Source organism: Falco rusticolus, chromosome 7, assembly GCF_015220075.1.
Source record: "Falco rusticolus isolate bFalRus1 chromosome 7, bFalRus1.pri, whole genome shotgun sequence".
Classification (NCBI taxonomy): Eukaryota; Metazoa; Chordata; class Aves; order Falconiformes; family Falconidae; genus Falco; species Falco rusticolus.
The window spans coordinates 29,239,213-29,262,995 of NC_051193.1; the positions used below are offsets into that span (position 1 = coordinate 29,239,213).

Sequence of the window (23,783 nt, forward strand, 5' to 3'; positions counted from 1 at the left end):
TATCTAAATTCAAGGGAAACTGTTGCAGCATTTCTGTTGTTTTCAGTGGGTTTTTTGACTAGCCAGCCTAAGGCACTAGACAGGAGAGACTGAGCTGGCCTATCCCGCTATCACACAAAGGAACAATCAAGTTGAAAGGACAGGTTGCACACTACCACTGTTCACACCTCCCTTCTCAGAAACAAAGCTAGCTTTTGAAAAGGAGAAAACAGCTCCTCTAGTCTAAAAAACAAAACAAAAAAACCCAAACAAACAAAAAACCACAAAAACAGCCCCCCAAAAAACAACAAAAAAACAGTAAGCATGTAAGTGGCACCTGGCTAACTAGAATGTAGCCATGCCTAAAACAGTTTCAGATTTCTAAAGATACGTGCAATATCCAAAAGTACCAATTTCGCAGTTCTTTCCAGAGTAGCCATCTGGGCAAGCACAGCGATATTCATCTGGTTCAGTATTCATACAGGTTCCACCATTCAGGCAGGGATGATGACTTCCACAGTAATTCAGATCTGGACAGAGAAAAGCATCAATCAACAGGGAACACAAATCTCACCATTTTAACCCCTAGTCAGACATACAGATGTCTTTCTGGCTTGAATATTCACCCACATCATCCCCATACTCCGTTAGCTAGCCTATCATCATCCACAGAACAGGAAAGGATAAGCAAGAGGACAACTGCATGAGAGTTAGAAGACTCAGGACCATTCCAAGTCTTTGGTCTTAAATTTCCAACACTTATGACATTTAGACATGATCTGCCACACAAGAATTAGGCAGAGAGATACTCAGGTAGTCACACACTAGCAGGAAAAAAAAATATGGGGGGGTTAATGAGTTATCAGTTAATCATGCAACTTTATTTTTCCTGTACATTGATGTTAAGTACCTTTGTTACAGAGCAGGCCACCCCAGTTGGTTTCACAATTACACTGCCATGGTTCATTACAGCTCCCATGAGCACAGCCCGGGTAGCGGACACACTCATCACAGTACTGTCCTTGCCAACCATAATGACACCTAAGATGTAAGTTTACATGTTAAAAGTTAGCAACATGATGCTTAATTCTCAGCATTACAGGTATTTAGAACACTACACTTACCATTCTCAAGAACAAGGTCAACTGTTCAATGTGTAACAGGCAACACAACTTTATTTCTCCTGTTTAGAAGGGACATACTAGTGCTGTTGAACATCCTTACTGCAACTCATCTTGCTCAACCGTATTACATACTACAGCAAACACCACCAAGCACTACTACATGTTATAAGAACCGTACATAAACTAGGCTGTTCTTTCACAAGAAGTCCCATCTTCACATAATCATCACACACTAGGATAAAAATTGTGATTGGTATAAAAAAATAAATTGAAATTACTTTCAAAAGGAGACTGCTGGCTTACTGCACCAAGTACCATAGCTTTTTTCTCTCTATCAAGACAGTTTTCAAGATATTACCTAGTCTGCTTTAGAGTGCTACAAGTCTTGAAAGACCAGGGCAGCCAGAGAGGCATGTCTTGACAATTTTCTCAGGATTTAGTTTCTTAAGAGAACCTTTTTTACAGATTTTTCCTATTATATCCTCAGTGATCTCTAGTGACATTATGACAAAAGTGCTCTTTGGAGAAAGGAGAAAAGAGAACAGAAATAAAAGCTATTAGTAATTCATTTATTACAAAATTTTAAAACTGTTTAAAACTAAACCTCTTCAGAGACCAGTATCTTTATGTTATCTGTAACAGAACTCTGCTAACAAAAGCAACTGATTATGCTATAGGAAAAGTATTAAAGTCTGAACTGAAAAAGAAAAAAAAAAACAAAGAAGGAGGACATAGGCTAATGCTTTTTTTTTTTAACATATATTTCACACACATTTTCATAAAAAAGAAATAGTAAGCTTGCTCTTTTGGAAAAACAAAAAAAAAAGTTCTGCCTGTCATTTTAAGAGTATTTCTTACAAACGATTTAAGAGCCATACTAGCAATAGAGATGCATAAAAACACACTGAATGGGAGCTGATCACATGCATGCTAGTAGAGCCCTAATGCCTAGAGGAAAAATGCATTAGAAAGGAAACTATTTTTTTTTAGATTTAACACCACCATTCTATTATCAACATGCTTTGAATACCAACAGAAAATAAATTCTTAAGTCTTTGGGGTGTGGTGAGAGAAGACAAGGAAAAAACTATAAGTGAGTAGCCTTGGTTCCTTGTGAATATTTATTTCCCCCATTTTAGTAAGCTGTATCAATCCCCAAAGGAATAACATGGGTTATGCCTGCAGCATATTATTTAAATTTCTACTATTTACACAGGCAGAAGGAATCTAGATGCAGATCTTTGCAAGACTTTTTTTTTTCTATAGACTTGTCAGTCCCAGTATCTGCTCCTCATTCTACACCTCACAGCTGTGGGATCCTACAGAGACCCTCAGCCGTGTACCTAGCCCAGGGGCCTCCAACTGCTCCTCTGAGGAAGCCTGGAGAACATACATATTTCAGAAGCAGCTTTCTTTTGCTGTATTAGCAGTAAGAGGAAATAAATACTGCTCCCACTAAATTTGATCTCTTCCTTCCTCCTCAAGGACAGAAAAGAAAACAAAATCTTTGCAGGGGCTGGTAATAAGCAATAATAATAATGATTAAAAAAAAAAAAAAAAGTACTGTAACTCACTTTACTGGCCCCAACCCAAATCTCCATCCACGCCAAAGCTGGCACTACTGCCAGTGATTCACCATGACTATCCTGGCCAGAGCCAACTCCCCACCCACATATAACAAGCATTTTCAAGGGCTGAAAGTCTGCATCACAAAGCAAATAATCACAGTAACTCAATTTGTTTTCCAAACCCAAAGGATAACAAGTTTCTTTGTTCAACACTGCACTGGTGATAAAGAGTGCAAAGAAAAATACAGCCACCTTCTTCGAACTAGGAGGCACCTTAAGCACCTACTTGAGTTTGTAGGTACGCTCGACTGCATTAAAATTAGTTCAGCAGAAAAGGGTGGCTGGTTTTTCATGATACTCAACACAAAGTTTACTGTCAGTTACCACCAAGCCTGAGGGAAATAATTTCTAGAGTCGAAAAGCAGTCCAAAGGAACACAGTGTTTACAAGTCAAAAGGTTACTATGTGGTAAGCTGATCAGCCTTCAGTTTACAAGGAAGAGTAAATTAGGATTTCCTCTTGAACAGGAAAGTCTGGTCGCATCCTACATTAGCAGGTGCTAGAGCAGCTTTAATTCCACTTCCTTCTAAAAAGATAATGTTTACATGGATCTCAGCTCACCCCTAGAGCAAGATGCGATCAATAAAGTGAAATCAATTCAGAAATGGGCATTGTCATTTATGAGAAAAATATCAAGCCAAAACACAAGGATGAAAAAAGGTTAATGATCCACTATGAGAAGCCCAAAAGGTACAGTATAAAAGCAACATCTTTATTTAAAAAACCAAACCAGAATTCCTTTTTAAGTAACAACTACTATGTAAAAGCCAAAAGGAAACAGTTAGGAGTGGGCTAAAGTTACTTCTTCCCTGACCCCCACAGCTGAGAATAATCTGTTGGAAGTTTCTACAATTCTAAATTTTTTTCATGTCTGACTAAGTAAGAGCACCAAATTTAGAGAATTCTTAAGGATTCCCATTGTTCAATGGGCAAAGAAAATTCTTACTGGAATCAAGATTCTACTTCCTCTGTCCTTCCCCTCTGCTGACTTCATCAGGTCTAACTTGTCTTTACAACCAAACGCACACAAAACAAAAATCAGAGATCTTAGCCCTTGCTGGGTTATTAGCAGTACAAAGAAGCTACCATAAATAGATTGTTACAGTTTAGTAACTTCCTGATGGAAGGCTGAAGTACAGGCATCTGCTCCCAGACCAAAGCATCCCTTCCGGTCAGGATTAACGCAGAGCAGGCAATAGGAATAGAAGAACAATTGCTAGTTATCTTGAAACCAAGAACCTGCAGAAAAGATCCTGATAGTTCTACAGACACGCTTCACAGCTTTCATTTTCCTTTAGATGAAAGTCTGGTGGGCAACAGGAAAATGAGAATTTAAATACATGGTTGGAGGAAGGGGAGGTGGCAGGAATTAACATTAGCAAAGCTTCTAGATAACATTTCTGTCTCGAGATTAGAGAAACTGCAACCATGCAGGAAAAATACTGGTGTCATTGACAAGTATATAAAGCCACAATAATTTAACTTGTAGTGTATATTTGGTTACAGTAAGACAGTGGGGCTTCAAACAGCCAAATTCCAGGATAAGAAAGACTTTCTACAGTAACTCTCAACATGTTTGAAGTAGTAAATTTAGTATCAAGGAATCCTACAGAAGCACCCGTCACTACACACAATTCAAAAGATACACAGGTACTCAAGAGGCAGGAGCAGGGCGAAGTGCAGAAAGGAGAAAGAAATACAAGACTTGGGATTTGGTGGTGTTTTTTTCTTTTCTTTTCCCAGGGCTATTAAAAAAAGCTAAACTAGTCAAGTTCAATAAAATAGATTTTTCTACAGCACTGTGCTTTCCTTATGTTCCTCTGAAACAGTTATAACTAAGGAAAAAGCTGATACTGATGCCTTTATTTTCCTCTGAGGATGTTTGTGTTATAATTACTTACTGAAAGCTAGGTTGAAACTGAGCATTTCCAAATCAGATGGCACAAAGTGTTGGAAAGATCTCATGTTGCTGTATGTAAACAGTTACATGATTTGTGAGGACAAGGCCCTGAGCAATCTGGTTTAGCTAGTCCTCCTTTGGGCAGGAGGTGGGACTGGACGACCCCGGAGATTCTTTCCAAACTCCATGATTTTATATCAAATCCTACAATAGCACTTATGCAACTGATGTGGAAAAGCAAAGAGATGTACCCTGTCCTGATGGTCTGTAAACCATGGTCCCTCAGCACCTTGCATGATTAACTCCTCATCCAAAAGGAAGACAGACACCTGCTACATTGCCAAAAGTTAGTGTGCTGTCAACAGTCAACTTTAACTCTGCTGTTTAATACTATCTTCACACATGGTTTATTCCTCTGGTTATTTGAGAGTTCTGGACTTTCTGTGCAGAAATTTCAGCTGAGAAACTTCATATTGCAGGTCTCATCCAACCACTAATCTACCCCGACTAACTGTATGAAAAGGCTCATAATACATGAGAACAAGAAGATAACTCAATAGGTTCTGTTCTACACCTAGCTACAGAGCTTTGTCAGCACTTAACACTTAAATACACCTAAACCACTGTCCTGCTTTCAGCTGGGATTGAGTTAATTATCTACTTAGGAGCTAACGCGCTCTGTATTGGCTTTGACCTGAGACTCTGCAGTTTGTCAGCCCTTGCTAGTGAAACGGCTGGAAGGGCACAAGGAATTGGGAAGCGGACACAGCCAGGCCAGCTGACCAGAACTAGCCAAAGAGGCATTCCATACCATGGGACATCATGCCTGGTATGTATACCTGGGGGGCTGGCCAGGGCAGGTGGATCATTGCTCAGGGGCTGGCTGGGCATCAGTCACAGGCGGCGAACTGTTGCGTTGTGCACCATGTGTTCCCTTCTTCCTTTCGCTCTGGATGTTATTCTTTCCCTTTCCCTTTTCATTATAACTGTTATTGTCATTATTAGTGTTCTTTCATTTTTATTCTATTTCAGCTATTAAATTGTTTTTCTCTCAGTCCTCGAGTTTTACATTCCCTTCCAACCCTCCTCCCATCCCTCTGGGTGAGGGGGGGAGTGAGCAAGTGGCTACATGGTGCTTAATTACCAGCCAGGGTTAAACCACAGCAACCACCAGTGTGAAGGAAATCAAAACTAAGCTGTTTCTGAAGTCTATGTCAGAACATGGGGCCTAAAAGTCAATTTAAAAAATCCCTCCATAGGGAGGATGTAGGCAACATGGTGTAAGTCTTTAATTACCATAGGTTATACTTTAGTGGTATATTGCACATCCTACAAAGGCCAAAGTAAAGATTACAGAGACATATTTACACATCATTTTTTAAGCAGGCTTTTTGGAGGGAGCTTCTCCCACTCGTATTTCAAATGGAAGCTGTGGCCAAAACACTGAACACAGGAAAACGAAGCAGAACAGTGACATTAAGAGCAGAAGCAAAATGCATCATTCAGGGGTGGGGGAGAAATAACCCTCTTAAATGGAAAACCACTAAATTTTCTAGTGACGTGAACAGGATGGCGTTGCATAGGCCAGAACAATAGCTTTATATTAGTTATTTACTTAAAATAACTATAAGAAAGTCTGTTTAATCTTTTAAGAGATTAATTATTGCACAGCAGGCAGCAATATGGTCTAGCTGTTAGATCCTACAATTCTGAGCATCCGGCTTCAATGTTATAGTTAGTACAGTACTCATTCACTAAGATTTGTCACGGAACCACTTTCCCCACCTTCCTACATTTGAAATGGGCAAGATAGCTTTGTGAATAGGGAAGGAAAAGATGAACTTAAATAATTTAATTACCTGAAAGCTTGTCATCTTTTCCTCCCACCCCCAGCATTCTTACTGCACCAAATGATACAAACCTTTCTCTACAAACTTTTTCTCCTCTAATAAAGGAAGTTAGTGAAAGCTACCCTTCTCATTTACTGTATTTAGAGTTTTGTGAAGGAGCTGATAGGAGGGACGATTTAACCCTTGCTCAGTTATCCTGCAGTAAGTGGCCCTAAGGGTGTGCTTGCATTTGCATTAGTTCACACCAGGAGCATGCTTTTTAAGTGAACTGCCTGATTGTTCCTGTCGATGGTGTGTTGGTTCTCATCAGAGCTGTTTTGGAACAAAGGAATTGAATTCCTTTTAGGTTAAGCTAAGGTAATGTAAGACCATGTATGCCAGGAGGCCACCTAATGTGTTCCAGCTGCAAACAGCCATTCAGTCCACAAGAACAGATGAGAGCTAGGCTAAAATTTGTTTAAAAAACAGCCTTAAGTGGTTTTAGCATGGATTTTGGGTTCTCAACGCTGCTTTGATCTACTATTCTAATTTTTCTGCAGTGCCTACTATTGCAAACACAAATTAAAGCACTACATGTTTTTACTTCCTGTATACCTGCTCACATTCTCCTGGAAGCAGCATCCACCTTTAGGACATACTCTCTGCCTTCCTACTCACTAACCATCCAAGCAAGTGCTGAGTGTGCCTCAGTTCCTTCACCAATAAAACATGGAATTCTTTTTTGTCTGAGTATGTTTACTTGTGAAATACTTGCCAACAAGGCATACCACTAGGACATAAAAAACAATAGTAAAAGCATACTGGTTATATTAACAGGAAAAAGAACTTGCATAATAAGACAGGCAACAATTGTAACAATTTTACAAGTTCTTGAAACTTGAAGCTGTGAAATGGTATCTTGCATCAAAGAAGAGACTAGGAAGAAGATGTCCAGGTACTAGTACCAAGTGCACTCCTGGCAGGGCCAGACAATAGCCCTATGCTCCTTAGGGACCACAGCTGCTCCAAGACCACAGGAACTGAAATGGTCAGATGCCACAGCAGCTAACGCACTCCTCAAGGTTTTTTCTAGTTTACTGTTCAGAACAGCTTATGAGCTGTCTCATAATTCCATTCCGGAACAATTGTGTAAACCAACCATATCAAATAGATCTGGCTGATCAATTTGATCTAGTTAGTATGGAAGCTTACCATCTCTTACTTTCTCCTCATTTTTAGGAGCAGGCATTTTATTGCCTTCTTTTTTTCAGTCATTTATGATCTTTTGTTAGTCCTCTAGAAGTCTTTCAATAACAAACTGTTTTGAAATGCCTTACCAGATCTCCTTGTACCCAAGAATGAGTTTACAGGAATCCAGCTGTCTGGATTTTTTGGGTTTTCATTTTACTGTTTTTTTTCCCCTCCACTTCAGAGTTCCCCAATGCTGACTGTTAACCATGTAATCCACCCAACTGTCCTGAAAACACAAGCAACACATTAGTGATATTGGTAGGCCTTCTACTAAAAAGGGTGGAAGACTATGCAATCCATTAACATTTAACAAAGGATGTCTAGAATACTATGACAACCCCAACACTCCAGGTAGTTAGCTGTACCTCATTTTGCAACTCAAGCTTTTGTTCCTGTATCTCCGTAAAAGTCTTGAATAATAGTTGAGCAGGTTCTGGCCCTTATAGTGACAGAGTAAGGGAGCAAAACCACTTGGGAGAGCAAAACCACTACAGCATCTGCAGATACTGCTGGACACAAGAAATCAGCCCTGCAAGCAGGGCTGAAGTGGAATACGAGGACTACAAAAGGCATGGCACCGGACAGGACGTTTGAGAAATCTGTTTCAATAGGGCAAACATCAGGTATGTGATTAAATAAAAACAAACAAAAACCCCACCAACACTGTAAAACCAAAATTGTCACATATAGTTCAGGAGTAATTCTAGAATAAGACAGTTCACAGCACAGATAAAACAGTTTACTTAAATTTTTAAAGACTGTATGCTTGCTTTGCTCACCTTGCACAAATTCATGTTAGAGTACTATTAGCAATCTCACTTCCAATTCATTTCCGTTAGTCTACACATTCTAAAGAAAGTTTTCTATCACAGTTGTGTGAAGCAAGACTTGCATTTCCCAGGACGTAACCTAGGTCCTACCATAGCTCCAGAAGCTGAACACAAGCTGAGCAATGTTAGAGAAGTGATCCCTTATGTTTTGCTTTGGAAGAGAAATTTAAACATTCAAAGGCAACAGGAAAAGTAGAAACATTTCTGAAAACACCATCTTCCTGGCAGGAATATGACAGTGTAGGCCAAGATACGAGGCATATCTGGACTTCTGCCAAACCCATACCACTCTGGATCACAAGGAAGTGAAAGATTAAGCCATTAAGCCTACTGACAGTTTATGAGTGGTACCAAACATACTCAAGTCAGCAGTTTTAATCAAGGAAGGAGACTGTCACTTATGGTTTCTCTATATTCAACTTTCATAATTTCATAAGGCGATTGAGCCTAAGCCAGTTATAAGCCATTAGATCAAACTTCATTCTTCTCTAGACAGTTTAATGGAATTTAACAAAGTACTTAAAATGATGCAAAAACATACAAAAAGCACCAACCATCATTGCTTGGCCATGTTGCTTCTCTGACAATCCTTCCTACTACTTTGTGCTGGTGAATCAATCAATGAGACCATTTGCCCTGCCACTGCAGGCTTAAAAACAAACAAAAAACAAAACCCCACCCACAAAAAACCTGAAGAAGATTACAGTGGCCAAACCCTTTGAGTCTAGATATGAATAAAGGTTTTTTTGGTTGTTGGTTCGTTTTTGTGTGTGTGTGTGTATGCACGTGCACTTTGGTGTGGTTTTTTTTTAAGAACATTTCAATCTCCCATCTTTGCAAGAGTTAGCTAAGATGCTTTTGCTTTCCTCAAGGATGTAATTTTGCTATTATTTAGCAATTTATTTTTTTTTTCTGAAATGCCTCCACAGTCACAAAAATCTATCACCTAGACCCAGCCAAACCACAAATCATTCCTACATCAGGTCATGCCCCACTTATTTTCCATTTCTTTGAAGAAAGCTTAACAGAAGAAATGGCAAACTTCATAACTCCATAACTTTCTCAAAACAATGGGTACATGAACCTGCCCAACAGATGATGTACAGTTACAGCTAATAACATATTCTTTATCAACAGTCTGCAGCCATTCAGCTACTGAAGATCCATTTTTGGTATAATGTTTAATCCAAGAACAGCTCTAAATTACATTGAAACATCAAAGCATGGAAGGTAGATCCTTTCTATGGGAGTTAGGCTGAAGCCTCAGAACCATTGCTTAAGTCACCTGCATGTTCATACAAGTTGAAGGTGGAAACAATTTTCCAACTTTTCTATTTATAAATGCCACTGCAGATTTTTGAAACTCATTAGCTAGTGGCACCAGTAGATTTCCATGAATCTCAGGCCCATGTTTTTCTCGCATTTTCATTTTCTTTCTGAATTAAAAGGACATTGTTTTCACCTGTTAAATGACAGTGGCAACTGTCCAAAAACCAGGATGAAGGAATCCAGATTATAATTCAATAGCACGAAACAGCAGTTTCTTTTAAATAACAGCTTCCTTTGTACTGCTGAAGATAAAGGTCATGTCTGTAAGCTTTGCTTATTTTTAGTTCAGCATCATTTTTCTACAGAAAGCATTATCCATTTGGGTTAAAAGCAACATTTCTAATATAGCCTAATAACTATTACAGAACACAAAGTTAAAGTTATCTGTGTGAGCAAGCTCAGGCTACCAAATCATATTTAAAGAGGTAGCCAAGAGTCTTATGCAATACTGCAGATAAGAGTGGCCACACACAGAAAGGCCATTGCTTTTCTTCAACATGCTGATCACAGATCCATCACTTCAGCAGACAGGCATTAAGAAACAAGGCAGATGGCACGCAATCCATCTGAAACGAAGTCCCTCATTCCTTCCCCCTGAGAATTCTCTGAGAATGAGAAGTCTCTCATTCTCATTTCAAATGAGAGAATGCATCCAACAAAGCAGTGAGATTTGTGATCAGAATCCTTCAATAGACTCAGCGTTATTTTTGTGAGCTTTATTTAGTTGGACAGGTTAGAATGAGGCATCTAGACTTAAAACACTAGATGCTTCTTCATGGCAGTGAACTGATGTAAGGAAAGGTTTCACTCATGAGACCACCGACTGACAGACACCTTAAAGGTACCATGGCCACCCAGCCCCCATCTTCAAAGGTTTTGTACTCCCTTCCTCTCCAACTTCTGTTTTCCCAGACACAGCTGGTATCACACAGAAATGAAAGCTAAGAAGGAAACTGCATCATCCCCTCTCACCCCCACCAAAAAAAGTGTATTGTTTTGTATTTACTTAAACTTGTTGCTTTTTTACCTTTCTTCAAAGGCTCATTGCATTGAAAAAGCAAACATTCACAGGCTCTTAGGACACTCCTACAATACCTACAGGACTTCAGAAACCCTTACATGAATTAAAATTCATTAGAGTAGGTTCTCAAGGGGAAAAAAAAAAAAATCATTCTTGGAAGGCTCCAGGAAAGGCATACTACTTAGTTGGGCAGAAGTGATACTGGCCCAGCTCACAACCACAATCAAAATCTCTACTTGCAACTAAATAAAAGTATCACCAACATTAGTAGGGACACACAATACTTAAGATTACAAGCAAAACATTTAATGATACAAAAAGATCACAGACAATATTAAATAGAAATGTTCTTTTTTACAAAAAGGAAACTGTTTTAAACATCTGCCTTGGGGAAAAAAAATATCTTTTAAGGGAGGTTTTATAGCTCTTCAGCAGTAAAACTGCACATGCGCTGAAGCGCTGCAGCTCGTACACTGGAATTTACGGTTTTCAGTCAGTTCTGAGAGCTACAACACAACAAATCTTTCAAAAGTCAACAGCATCTGATTGGTTTCTTTCTGTCCTGAAACTTCTCTGTGGTGCAATGATTTAAGGTTTACTTTGTTATCTGCCATACCCCACTGTCAGAAACTTCAGGCTCTTTAGCAGGACAGGACTTGCTTGCATGTCACCCAAAATACCTCAGACTGGCACTTCAGCCCCAGCTTAGCTCTAAGCCCTGCGAAGCTATGCAACCTGAATCTTATTTCTGCCACTTCTGTGATGGTTGTTGCAGTTACTAGTAGGAGGATGAAGCAGAATTGCCTTAAACTATCACAGCTTGCCACAAATGGTATTTGACAGCTCTCAGGGGTTCTGGCAGCCAGTTCAGTTTCACATCATTTCAAGCAAGCAGATTCAAATACAGCTTACAATGGAACTGCTGCACAAATCTGCTCTTACAATGATGCATAACACCTCTAACCACAAATAAACTCGGGAACTTACACAGGATCCCAAACTTGCAAGTACACCTGCCCCATTTCTTCAACAGCCAGTAGAAAATAAACACCCCATTTCCCCTTGACCTACTACACTGGATGCCTGAACCTTTACAAGGAAACAATCAACTCCCCTTGCTATCACAGAGTCTACTTCAGCTTCATCACAAACTAAAAGAAACATTTCAGACAGTTCTTTCACATTTAGGAAACAAAAACCATTCACCTGGGGTAGAAAGTTTTGGTTGGGTTTGCCACTGTATCTCCATTGCTACCAAAAAGACCTTTTTTTTCTTGGAAAAGCTAAGTTTACTGTATTTTGGTGATCAAATATATGTATTAAACATTCTAGGACTGTGAGCATTTCCTAGTCTTAATAGTCCAAAGAGCAAGTTCCCCTTTTTATTTGAGGGGAACAAGTAGCACATAGAGATCAAAGCCCCCAAGGATTTTAAAAAGAAGAAAAAAGATTATTCTCGTTTGATAAAGGCAGTTTTGGATTACATGAAGCAAATCTGTTCAGCCCTGTATGTGAAAAAAAGGACTGCAAAACAGTATAAAGTATATGCAGTTCTTACACACGTGAAATCTCCTTCAGACCTATTTCCATTCATGTTCTGACACAAGATTTTTTCCATTTTAAAGTAGACTTCTTAAAAAGTAGCAACATACACAGAAAATGCTAGAAATATCAGTACTCCAAATAAAATACTCAAGTGCACACAGACTTACTTGCATTCCCCAGGTGTACTGCAACCCCCATGGAGCAAATTACATCCTTGTTTACATACAGCTGTAAATATAAGAAGAGATTTAGGCATCAGTCTGGGCAGCTAGGTATCCATTAGTACAGCAGCAAGCTGAACAGTTCCAGATAGGGCTTCTGTCATTTAGCCTATTTGTTAGCTGTGCAAAGCAGACTGTCTTTTGCCATGCTCCAATAGCTGTTGCTTCCAGCTAGCTACTTCACAAAACACAACCCCATTACAACTCTTTATGAAAAGAGTAACTTAAGGTAACTCCTTGAAAAAGTTGCTACCAAATACATTTGCAGAAAGAGTATCAGCACTGAAATGTTTATCAAATACAGGTTTTGTTGGTTTTTTTGTTTGCTTTTTTTTGTTTGTTTGTTTTACACCTGGTATTAGACTGGTATTATGCTGGAAATCCCAAGCTTCAAAAGATACACATGATCTTGAGTAAATACTAAAAATGGTCTCCCCTGTCATTAACAGGCTTTTTACTGAAAAGGGCCAGAAAACAAAACTAAGTACTTAACACACTCTTCTTTCTGTTGAGGAATTTTAGTGCTGATTATTCACTGAGACTGAAGGCAAAATGCAGAGATTTGATTGAGTGGTTCATTAAAAAGGATGACTACACTTGAATTTCTGTTCACATTAAGATCTATTAAAAAGCTTCCAGTCTTGCGTACATTACACTTAAAACTTTTTCACTGCAAAAAAGTGTTATAAAGGCATTTTTACAGTATCAAAGTCTACAATATTACTGAAATCATCGCTGTTCAAGAAAAGCTTACGCTACTGGATGTAACGTCATTTTGCTTTGAAGTAACACCACCATCCAATAAAATCAACTTGTAAAAAGATGTTTCACTATTCTAAATCTTAAATTTGTTGTACAGCTCCTGTAGCGCACACTGCAAGCAACACTGTATCCTATGCTGGGCTCCACTCTTCACAGAGGATATGTTTTCAAAGATAATAATTTAAAAAGACAATGTATATGTTAAAATTAATATGCTACAGCCCTCACACTACAGAAATACCTACTGCAGTTTACACCCATTATATATACACTAGACCTAATCTAAAATGAAGCAAACAATACTACCTTGTTTACATTCTTCTCCCATCCAACCTTCCATGCAGGCTTTGTTTCCATTTTGATCACATGTGTAGTGACCAACAAAGTCATCTCGAGGGCCACAAAATTTATTGCACAGAGCACTGTAGTAGTTTTCATCACACTTCACTCTTATTTGTACTTCAAAATGGGCAACAGGACCATTAAACTGTAGTGTCTTCCATCGATCTTCTGGGTTGATCATGCCAGCATGTGCCACTCGTTCTATCAACAAGTCTTCACCTTTTTAAAACAAGGTAAATTCAATAGGCAACAAATTTGAGAGATACAAGAGCATATAAATTCACATCAAAAGTATTCAACTGGTTAAGAGAAAACCTAGTAAGAAAATGTTATGATGATAGAGATGTACTGTATAACTGAATTTTCCTTTGCCTTGCAAAGTCCGTTACAGGAAGGCCAATTTAAAAGAAGTCTCCCAAAGGAAATATTAAAAAACCCTGGAACATAATCCATAGGAAATAGCTTATTTTTCAAGTCAGCCAAACATACCACACCCACACACGGATAACTAGCAGTTTTATCTTGATCTGAGGCTCTTTTTGCCTCCTTTTTGTTCTTATAAAATTGCAAAATCTGCATAACCTCATAGCCGAGATAAAAGTTCTCTGGTGCAAGTTTAGTTTTAAAAATAAAGCAAAACACATAGTAAACTCACCTGGCTGCAAAATTCCTAAGCAATAGTAAGTGCTCTGGTAGGCTTGTGTTATGTACATAAACTAACTTTTTTCCATTTTTATCATTCTCTCTACAATAAAGGCAAAATATCTTTAACAAACATTTCATAGAACAGTGTGTAGCTAGTATTTGACCTTTTGAGAAGAAATATACAAGTGAACCTACGATTGTCAAGGGGCCACTGTCAGCTCTGTATCCTGCCTACCCTTATCCCCAATGGAAATACTGGTAATTGTGATTACTGTTGCAATATTTTATAAGCACCCTGCCTTGCCCTCACAGAAAGCAGCAGCACTGCTACTGCCAGTTTGCACTGAGACCAAATGTGCACAAAGTATATCTATCTATCACACGAGACAAGATGATTCTAGGATATAGGACCATGGAACTGCCAACAAGTATTTTCATTTTTATGAATATCCATTTTGTATTTTTATCCATTTTAACTCTTGGTTTAGAAGCTTCAGTACTAAGCAATAAGATGCAATTATAGTCAGTAAAATTAAATTACACAGTTGGTTCAGTAAATGTTAAGAAAAAGCAAAGCACAGTAAGGGTAACTGTAGACAGTGAGTAACCCCAGTGAAAAGAGTTTTCAAGTGTTTTCACTATTCAAATCCAGCAACATCCTACCACAAGAGTTTTTCTAGGTGGCTCTACAAGCTGCAGCTGGAACTCCAAACACCATTTAGGAAATAAAAAGTTATAGAAGCTTCACTTGTATATATGAATTTCATACTCATTTATGAAATAGCTAGAATATTGCCAGCTCAGAACTTCAGCATCCGTTTTCTTTAAATAAAGATTCTTTAAAATGCACTTTAAAAGAAATAAAGAACTAAGAACTTGCACACAGGAAGAGACTGTAATGGCAGCGACATAATCTAAACTTCAGATTATTAATACAAAACATGGCAAGCTGGTAGCAAGCAATACTAAACTATAATTTTCAGCAAATGCCTTTCACCTCTACTTACTTTCTAGAACTCATTCATCTAATCCATTTATAAAATAAAACCAAAAGGAGTAACTTTCTCACCTAGAAAGTTATTGACACCATAGAAGTATCCTGTGCATCTTATCAAAGCTGTACTCTCCCTCTGGCATGTAAAAAGGCTCGTGACAATTTTCAGTCACTCCAGTATTAAAGGAAAAAGAAAGCTACAGAACTGATGGGCTCTGCAATGTACTCTGTTACCTTAACATCTTTTTCCAAGCTTGCTTCTATCATAAAAATCTTTCCTCTACTGAACTTACAAAAAAACAAAGAGCTGTTTTAATTAAGCATTGAAAGGTTCTCCAATTCTTAAGAATTCAAAGTGTCTCTCTGATTTAATATTAGAAGTGGTATTGCCATGTATAGGCTACAATTCATGCTTGCCTGCACAAAACATTTTATGGCTAGACAAGACACATTGAAGTCTACCTCTGTTCTTTAATTTCTACATGTGAACTCCTGTCATCCAGCAGAATGTGGTCAGTAGCAAAGCTGACAAGAAACCGGCAAGCTAGAAAAGGCTGCCTCTTACTTTTGCACTGAGCAGGTTATCTATCATACCACTAGTCACTACTAAAAGCTACATGATTAGATTCAACATTCTTTTATAACCTTTTCCTTCTCTAAGGACTATTGATCTGAAAAACTAAAGGAAAAGTGCTGAATCACTGGATGCTCAAAGAATTTGAAAAACAACAAGTATGTCTAATAGAGCTATTTTCCAGCTATAAGCAACACATCATCAAAACAGCTGCAACAGCCACTGCTGGAGAAGTGTTTCCTCAAAGTGCATCAGATGGACTGAAGAACAAATCCAGAGATTAAGAGAGTGGTTTATGTAACAAAAATCTTATGAAGCATCTTCATGTTAATGCAGATTCACCAGTCGCAGTTAAACAACAGCAACAGGCATTACACCTATTGCAAATATACCTATGCAGAATAGTCCTCTTGATACCTTGGGGTCGAGAACAGGGGAAATAACCCAATAGTGCTTTTTTTTTTATTTATTATTTTTTTGGAGCATTCAAACTTTATCTCCACAAACTCCTCTGGAAAAGAATGTATTGAGTCTCAAGAGCTTTTCCCCTAGCTTGTATCAGTAAAAGTAGGACTTAACAGCCTAAACAAGCAAACCAAATAATTTACTCTGAACTACAAAAGGCATCAGGAAACCAGCTCCAAGCCATTTAGTTTCTAATACTAAATTCTTAAGTACCAGAGTAAGCATAAGAATTATGTTTTACTTCAGATTTAAAACGGATCCAAAATAGAAGGTCCATCTTTCAAAGAGATCTGTAATCACAGGAACATGTTTGTCAAGGTTTCTCCTTCCTCCCTCACAATGCCAAAGTGTTTCTGAAGATAATCAGTCTCCCACATTTAACTGTTTTGATGAGACAAGTTTGCTCCCTGCATCCAGTTTACCATTAAAATTAATGGTGTTAGGAACTGTCACACACATTATTTATAGCTGTCAGTAAAGGCAATGAGCTGCATAACAGAATTTGTCTGGTTATTGGTCAAAAAAGCAGCATATACTGCTCAAACCTCCCTTCCCCACACACATCTCAGAAGCAGTAAGGCTTCTCTTCCTTGTACTAAGAAGTTTTCTTCTAAAAGCCTCTCTAGATAATCAGATAGTAGCACAGATGCTTGCATAAAAGGAGATGATGGCTAAAAGGTGGTTCTTTAATGTTCCCAAGACATCTGATTTTTGGAAGAGGAAGCCTTATCTGAAGGGTATTTTAACTGTAACTGCAATCAGGAGTCATGGCTACACTTAGATAAGAACGCTGCTCATCAGCACCCAAACTTTTAGCAGAGGTCAGAAGTTCCCAACAAGCCACTCACAGGGCAATACAAAAGGTAATGCTGGTAGCTGTTTGCAAAGAAACACACACATGGTAGCACATGAACTTCATGTCCAAAGGAACAGGAGGTGCCCATCTCAGGAAGCACATTCTCCTCAGCCTTTTTCAAGCAACCATTTAAAACACCTGTAAGGGCATATTAAGCCTCCTACAGACTAACACAGAAGGCGGCAACCACTGCATCCCTGCAGTGGACATGGTCAAATAAAGTTACTTTACATGTGAAGATCACACAATCACAGAATGGTCAGGGTTGGAAGGGACCACTGGAGACCACCTAGTCCAACCCCCTGCTAAAGCAGATTCACCTAGAGCGGGTTGCACAGGATCACATCCAAGGGGCTTTTAAAAGTCTCTAGTGAAGGAGACCCCACAGCCTCTCTGGGCAGCCTGTGCCAGTGCTCAATCAAGGTAAATAAGTTTTTCCTCATATTCAGATGGGCCTTCTTGCATTGCAGTTTGTGCCCGTTGCCCCTTGTCCTGTTGCTGGGCACCACTGAAAAGAGCCCGGCCCCGTCCTCTTGACACCTGCCCCTAAGATATATATGCATTGCTAAGATGCCAGCTTGCTTCACAATGGCAGTGCTGGGTTAGGCATTGCCAAGAGCTCTGCTATACAACTAGAATCTTGTTAAGTCAAATGACTTACCTGGAAAGCAGCCTGAACTGCTGTGACAGGTAACAGAGAACAGGCCCTTTACAGTGACTTTGTATCTAAAGCAGTTTCCTCTCCCCCTCCTCACCACTCTCAAAGCAAACTAGCAGTAACATTATAGTGTCATGAGCTTACCTCCAAGCCAACCCTGCTGCTCAGAGGAGGAAAAAAGCACACTTGTAGTTCAGGAATCAGAGTCTGAAAGCCCCTCTTAGAGTCCATAGTTTGTAAGTACTGGGGAAACATTTGCCCTGGAAGACTTCTTGTTGAGAAGGTACTTCACAGATCTGCTCTGAGCACCCCTGCCTTGCTTTCACTGAGTGCAAGTAAAAATACAGGATGCTAGGACACAGAGAGAGGGAAGAATGACAACTGTTGTAAAATCTTGAAGTTGTTCACTGGAAACTCTTCTTTCCAGGTTTTGAGGTTTTTTTGCTTGTTGGCTTGTTTCTGTTGTTGTATTTCAAAATACTCACTTGTGAGTCCAAGCTAGAACACAGGACCTGCATTTAACTTTCAGCCTTACTCATCCCCATTAAATAAGAGCAAAATCTGACTTTGGAACTAATTAATCAGCTTATAAAGAGACTCTGACAATTAATTTGATTAATCTTTCTTACAGTAGCAACAGAAGACACATGTAATCTGATCCAGAGATCAGCACAATATTCAGGATATGATGGGGAGTTCGGCTTTTCACAGACTCTTTCTTCATCCCCTCCAGGATGCAGATAGTGTCTTTTCTCTGGAGGAGTTGCCATATTCCCTTTCCTGTTCTCTTACATAGGATTTTTTTACTGATCTGTCCCTGTTTGGCAGCTCAGCAGTCCTTGCAGAAATATAACGGAAGTGTCTTTGCATCTTGACAGATTCACAAGCCAAAACCTACTGGAGGGACTCTGTGCCAAGACCATGCAAAGGAAAAAAAAAAAGCCAGCATTAAAGAATTCTTCCTAGGAACCCAATATGCAAGTCTAAATTACAGCACGGCAAAGCAACAATCTCAATTACGGAATTGGTAAAACTACAGAAACATTTAACTAAGACAAGTATTTAGCTAGTCTTCTGCCAAATCACAGGCCACGACAGCCTTCCTAAATTCACATGACAAGCCTTCTAGGTTTCAGATGCAATGCAACTTAACAGCACCTCTCCAGCAGCCTACATTAAAGGGAATTTCACCTTCCATTAGCAGTTTCTCAAGAGAGCTAAACTGTAACTCGATGCTGTATTATAGACTCCCACAGTTCACGGAAACTTTAAGGAGATGGCCCACTGTGCCTCCAGAAAACACTATATCCTGTTGGCTTGAAGTTCAGAAAAAAACCATAAAAACTACATCAATGCAAGTAAATAGATTTGTTAGAGCTGCATTAAAAACTAGAAAGCATAAGAAAGACTTGACACAAGCTTAAAGTTACCATGCCCTTATCAAGTGTACTTAAGAAGAAACCTGGGGTTTAAAGCTACATGTTTGCCAGAGGATTCTACAGACTCTAAGACATAAACATAGCAAGTTACAAGACCATTAAGTAGCTTATTAAAAAACAAAATTCAGCACTTAAATGCATACAGATCTGTTTTGCAGGATAAGCTTTTCGTGTTCACTCCCTTCTACACCACCTCATGAGCCCATATGCCACCTAGAACAAGGGCACAAGTATCTCAATATTCGCTGTACTATTTGCCCCTAGGTAAATTATTCCCAAGCTGGAAACTAGTGAAAGAAGTTAACTTCATGAAGTACTTTTTGAACAAAACATTCAAAAGGACTCCCCCAGTTTGTTGCTGCGTAGGGTACCTAAATTTATTCAAGATTCAGGCCTACTCCGCTCAGCACACAAGATCTCATTTTTAATACCATGTCCAGCTTCAAGAAGTGGCATTCAAGAACGCTGTGGACCAACTGAAGGGTTGCGGCAACATGAATTACCAGAGATCTAAAGAAAATATACCTATTAGAAAAGGTTGAAGGAGCTGTTAAACAACAAGACAAAAGAAGCTTAATTCTAACAGAGGAAGGGCACAGGAACAAACTACAAACTCATCATTACTTTGTCTATCAGTGGAGATAAGGTATGTAAAAAAAAAAATCTAAGTTAGGAAAGTCTGTCAGGAAAATGCAAGTGGAGCTGGTCCTGATCTTCCAAGAAAAGGACCTGGAAACTCTCACATAGCCTTAAAATCAGTTGAGCTTTGCCAATTGTTTATTTTTTATCTATTTAATTTGATACATCTTGATAAGGATGGTCAGTGAAGCAGCAGAGAATGGAACCTTAATTAGAAACTGATGATGACTTGGGATATAAACCTTTCCTATCTTAATGCCCAAACACTTATCTTCCTCTATATTGATCCCAGTCTCGATTAAATAGTCCATCATTAACCACAACAAAAGCCTGAAGTTCACAACACTTGCAGCCAAAAGCACCAATTATTTTAAGACAGGTTTGTAAACCACTACCAAATATTAGGTTCAAGCTGGAGTCCTAAATCAGCAACAATATGGCAATCAGCACCTTCATATGATTTTGAAGTATTATACAATAATCTTTGTTTTCTTTCAGATCAATAACCCTGCTCTGATACTGAGCTTTAGCACTTACAGACCAGAATTGCAAGGTAATTTTCGGTACTTCAGAAGAAACAAAAAGGAGAAGGAATCACACCAGGATTTAGAACACACTAATCAAAACCATCAAGCACGGTTTCTTTATGGGAAGCAAGAATGCTTATTTGTTTACCTGATCATGAAAAGTATTGCATAACGTGGTTATGGGTAAACTGAGTAGAATGTGAAGTACAACTCCACAGTACAGATTGCTTTCCTTTTAGAAAAGGCCTACAAAGATTTTTAAACATTTTTTAAAAGCTAATTATCAAGAGTCATGTATTACAACCTTCACTTACTATTGTTCATTCTTCTTCCTATCAGTAAGAGTTTTTCACAGTTCCTAGCCCAATATTCACTGCCTGGATTTGTACACGCTTGCATTCAGACTGATTTGAAGAGATGGCTAATTGCAGCAGCATACCATTTCCCTTCTCCCCAGTCTGTGTACATACAGCTCAGAGTAATAAGAACTGAAAGTTTTACATAAAATACTCACCAGCTTTTGTATCATTATCCCAATCCCATGCTTCTATTACTAATGTGAACGATCTCTGAAAAGAAACAAGACAGTAGTTAGTAACAAAAAAACTAGTTACACACCAGACAGTGATTTGGAATACACAGATAATGCTGCTAACAAGAAAGCCAACTGAGAGCAGTTACAAATTTTACTTCTCTGCTGTCATGTGAAAGCCCTTGCAGGCATCTTCTCAAAAGCATGAAATGTAACAGCATTAAAAATTATGGGGCAAAGCATGCTAACAGCAAAACAAAAAACATCCCACACACACACCAAGAACTGAATTATTATTCTTCTCCTCCCACTGCAACTAATTTTCAGCTAGCCCTAAAAGGTTTGAATGAAGTGAGGCATTCTGAGCACTGGAAAACAGCTAGGATATGTAAGACTTAAGTACTAAAGACAAAAAAACACAAAAGAAACCAACCGAATAGAACCAGAGCCATCCTTTACGGAGATGTCTATCCAACAGATTTTTTTGCTGTATTCTAGAAAAACATATATATCTGAAGAAGAAACACACAAAATTCCACCCTGCATCTATCAAAAATTCAGAGTTTTTTCTTATGAAAGGGGTAGTGTGAAAAATGGACCTGCAAAAGACACAGCAGGAACATCACTGTTAATGGAAGTGCACTGGGTAGTACACTTTCCACTGAGGAAAGAAGAAAAGCATGATTTCAAAGAGTTTTAAAATTATATGGAATGAGCACGAAGGCTTTACTTCACTAAAGCATAGCTTTAGACATTTTTCTTGGTTTTATGACCAAACATGCAAGTTAGCTGTTGATATTCAAATACTAAACTTATTTAGGAAGAAGTTACCTTATGCATACATGTAATGGTTGCCTGTTTTGAGTTTAACATGAGTAGCTGTCAAATTCTTCCAACTTCGCTATTTTTCAACTTCACCAAGCTCACAGAGATTCTCACATACATTTAGAACCAAGGAAAAAACCCTCCAAGAACAGTTACTGCATTGCAACACTATCCTAAAACACTCATGTATACATCTTTGTGCTTAGAGGCAAGCCACACCAAAACCTGAAGCTCATTAAATACAGCAAGGCCAAGCCTTAATGTGCGCAGAATTCACAGGCTAATGATCTACAAACTCACATGATCCTGGGGACTTTCAGCCAAGAAATTAAGAGCACCGTTTTAGGATGAGGATTATGTAAGAATTCAGCTATCTTTTATAGGGTGCTTAGGACTCTGTTACTGTTATCTCAAGAGGTGTAGATTTTTACTTCGAGATAGCTCGTGCTTTCTATGCCTCTTGCCTCCCCACCGAGGAGGGGCTTGACCACAACACTGAAATATCCCTATTTTAGAACAGCAGCAGCAACAAGACAAATCAGTGCAGCATCCTAAGCAGACGGGCTCTTTGCCCGAGGTCTTTCATGACTAGAGCAAGGGATTAAGTCTATTCAGAAGGGCACTTAAGTGAGCACATATTTTCCTACTGCTGAGTTACATTAACATATAAACTATAAATTATGCCTTTGAAAAACATTTTTCTTCTTACTTTCAGCTTCAGACATATAGTAGGGAAGATGATTTTCCATCATTGAAACTGATAAAAATTTAGTGGTAAATATTTAGGTTACTCTCAAGGAAGGAGGGAAAAAGGGAGGTCAGCAGGGACTATACTGGACAGAGGCATACTGAACTGGAACTGCCTTTGGAAAAGGACAACTGATTGAGATCAGCTTAGAAAGTAAACACCTGTACTTCTGAGGTATGACACCACAGCAACAACTCCACAAATTTTTTGGAAACAAATGTTAGTGGAGCATTTCAGTAGCTTCACCCTCCAGCTCCCTGCTCTCCCTGCCCCCCTGCAGTCTCAGCATTTAGGGAAGCAGGACAGGATCCTACTGCATTCTGAAAACACTACCTACCGCCCCCCTCCTAAACTGCTACCAGAAAAATAAATAGTATCAGCAAATACGTACCATATAGTAATCTTCTGTCAATTACAAGTCTCTTTATTTTGCCCTAGGCAGAATTCTGATCCAAAGCTGTTATGCACCTCTCCTGTTAACAACTTATCTTCTAACATATTCCCCCAGTTTTTCCTGTGTTCCATTGATCTGTATTAGAAATACAAAATAGTGCTCAAGTGCTCCCAGATGTCCACTTACTCACTTTTATATAAATGCTGGTCTTTCCTACTGCAAATTGGCTGTTGCATCTGACTGCCCACACAGGCTAAGGCAGAAAAAAAAAAAAAAATTAAGCTGGACTTGCTGTCTTAGGAAACTGATCAGTCAATTATGCCTTCCCATCATTCCACTTGAGAGCAGATTTGTATCTTTGCCTAGGATGCTAGAGAATTCTTGTGGGTAAAGAGTTCCACACAACACACTGCTCCTGCACGCTCATGCTGGAAGGTGTGAATGGGGATGAAGAGACATTCTACCAATTTTAAGATGCGTAAAATAAGTATCTCTGGTGGCAAATCTGACCACCTAAGCTGGCATAGACTCTGGAGTTGAAAATATTCCTTTACTACTTTATAAAAACTTCATAGTATGTCACAAGCATCTATGACTGGCACACAGCTCTTCTTCCAAGATGTGAAACAACTGCATTTTTGGTCAAACAAGTGACCCCTGCAGCCCGTGTTGCCTCCTGGTGGCAGGCAAGGCAGGGACGTGGCTCTGCAAGCCCCAGCTTGCACA

At 38.9% G+C, this 23,783-nt stretch overlaps 1 protein-coding gene across 2 annotated transcripts in view; it reads right to left on the bottom strand.

Moving 5' to 3' along the window:
• The window catches only part of JAG2 (jagged canonical Notch ligand 2), a 72,603-nt gene that overhangs the window by 24,334 nt on the left and 24,486 nt on the right, over window positions 1-23,783 (bottom strand). For both annotated transcript variants that reach the window (XM_037395656.1, XM_037395655.1), the window contains exons 3-7: window positions 21,073-21,127; window positions 13,726-13,980; window positions 12,604-12,664; window positions 890-1,020; window positions 390-509 (exon numbers count right to left, since the gene is read on the bottom strand). In XM_037395656.1, coding sequence (XP_037251553.1) covers window positions 390-509; window positions 890-1,020; window positions 12,604-12,664; window positions 13,726-13,980; window positions 21,073-21,127 — 622 coding nt within the window. The remainder of the gene's footprint in view (window positions 1-389; window positions 510-889; window positions 1,021-12,603; window positions 12,665-13,725; window positions 13,981-21,072; window positions 21,128-23,783) is intronic.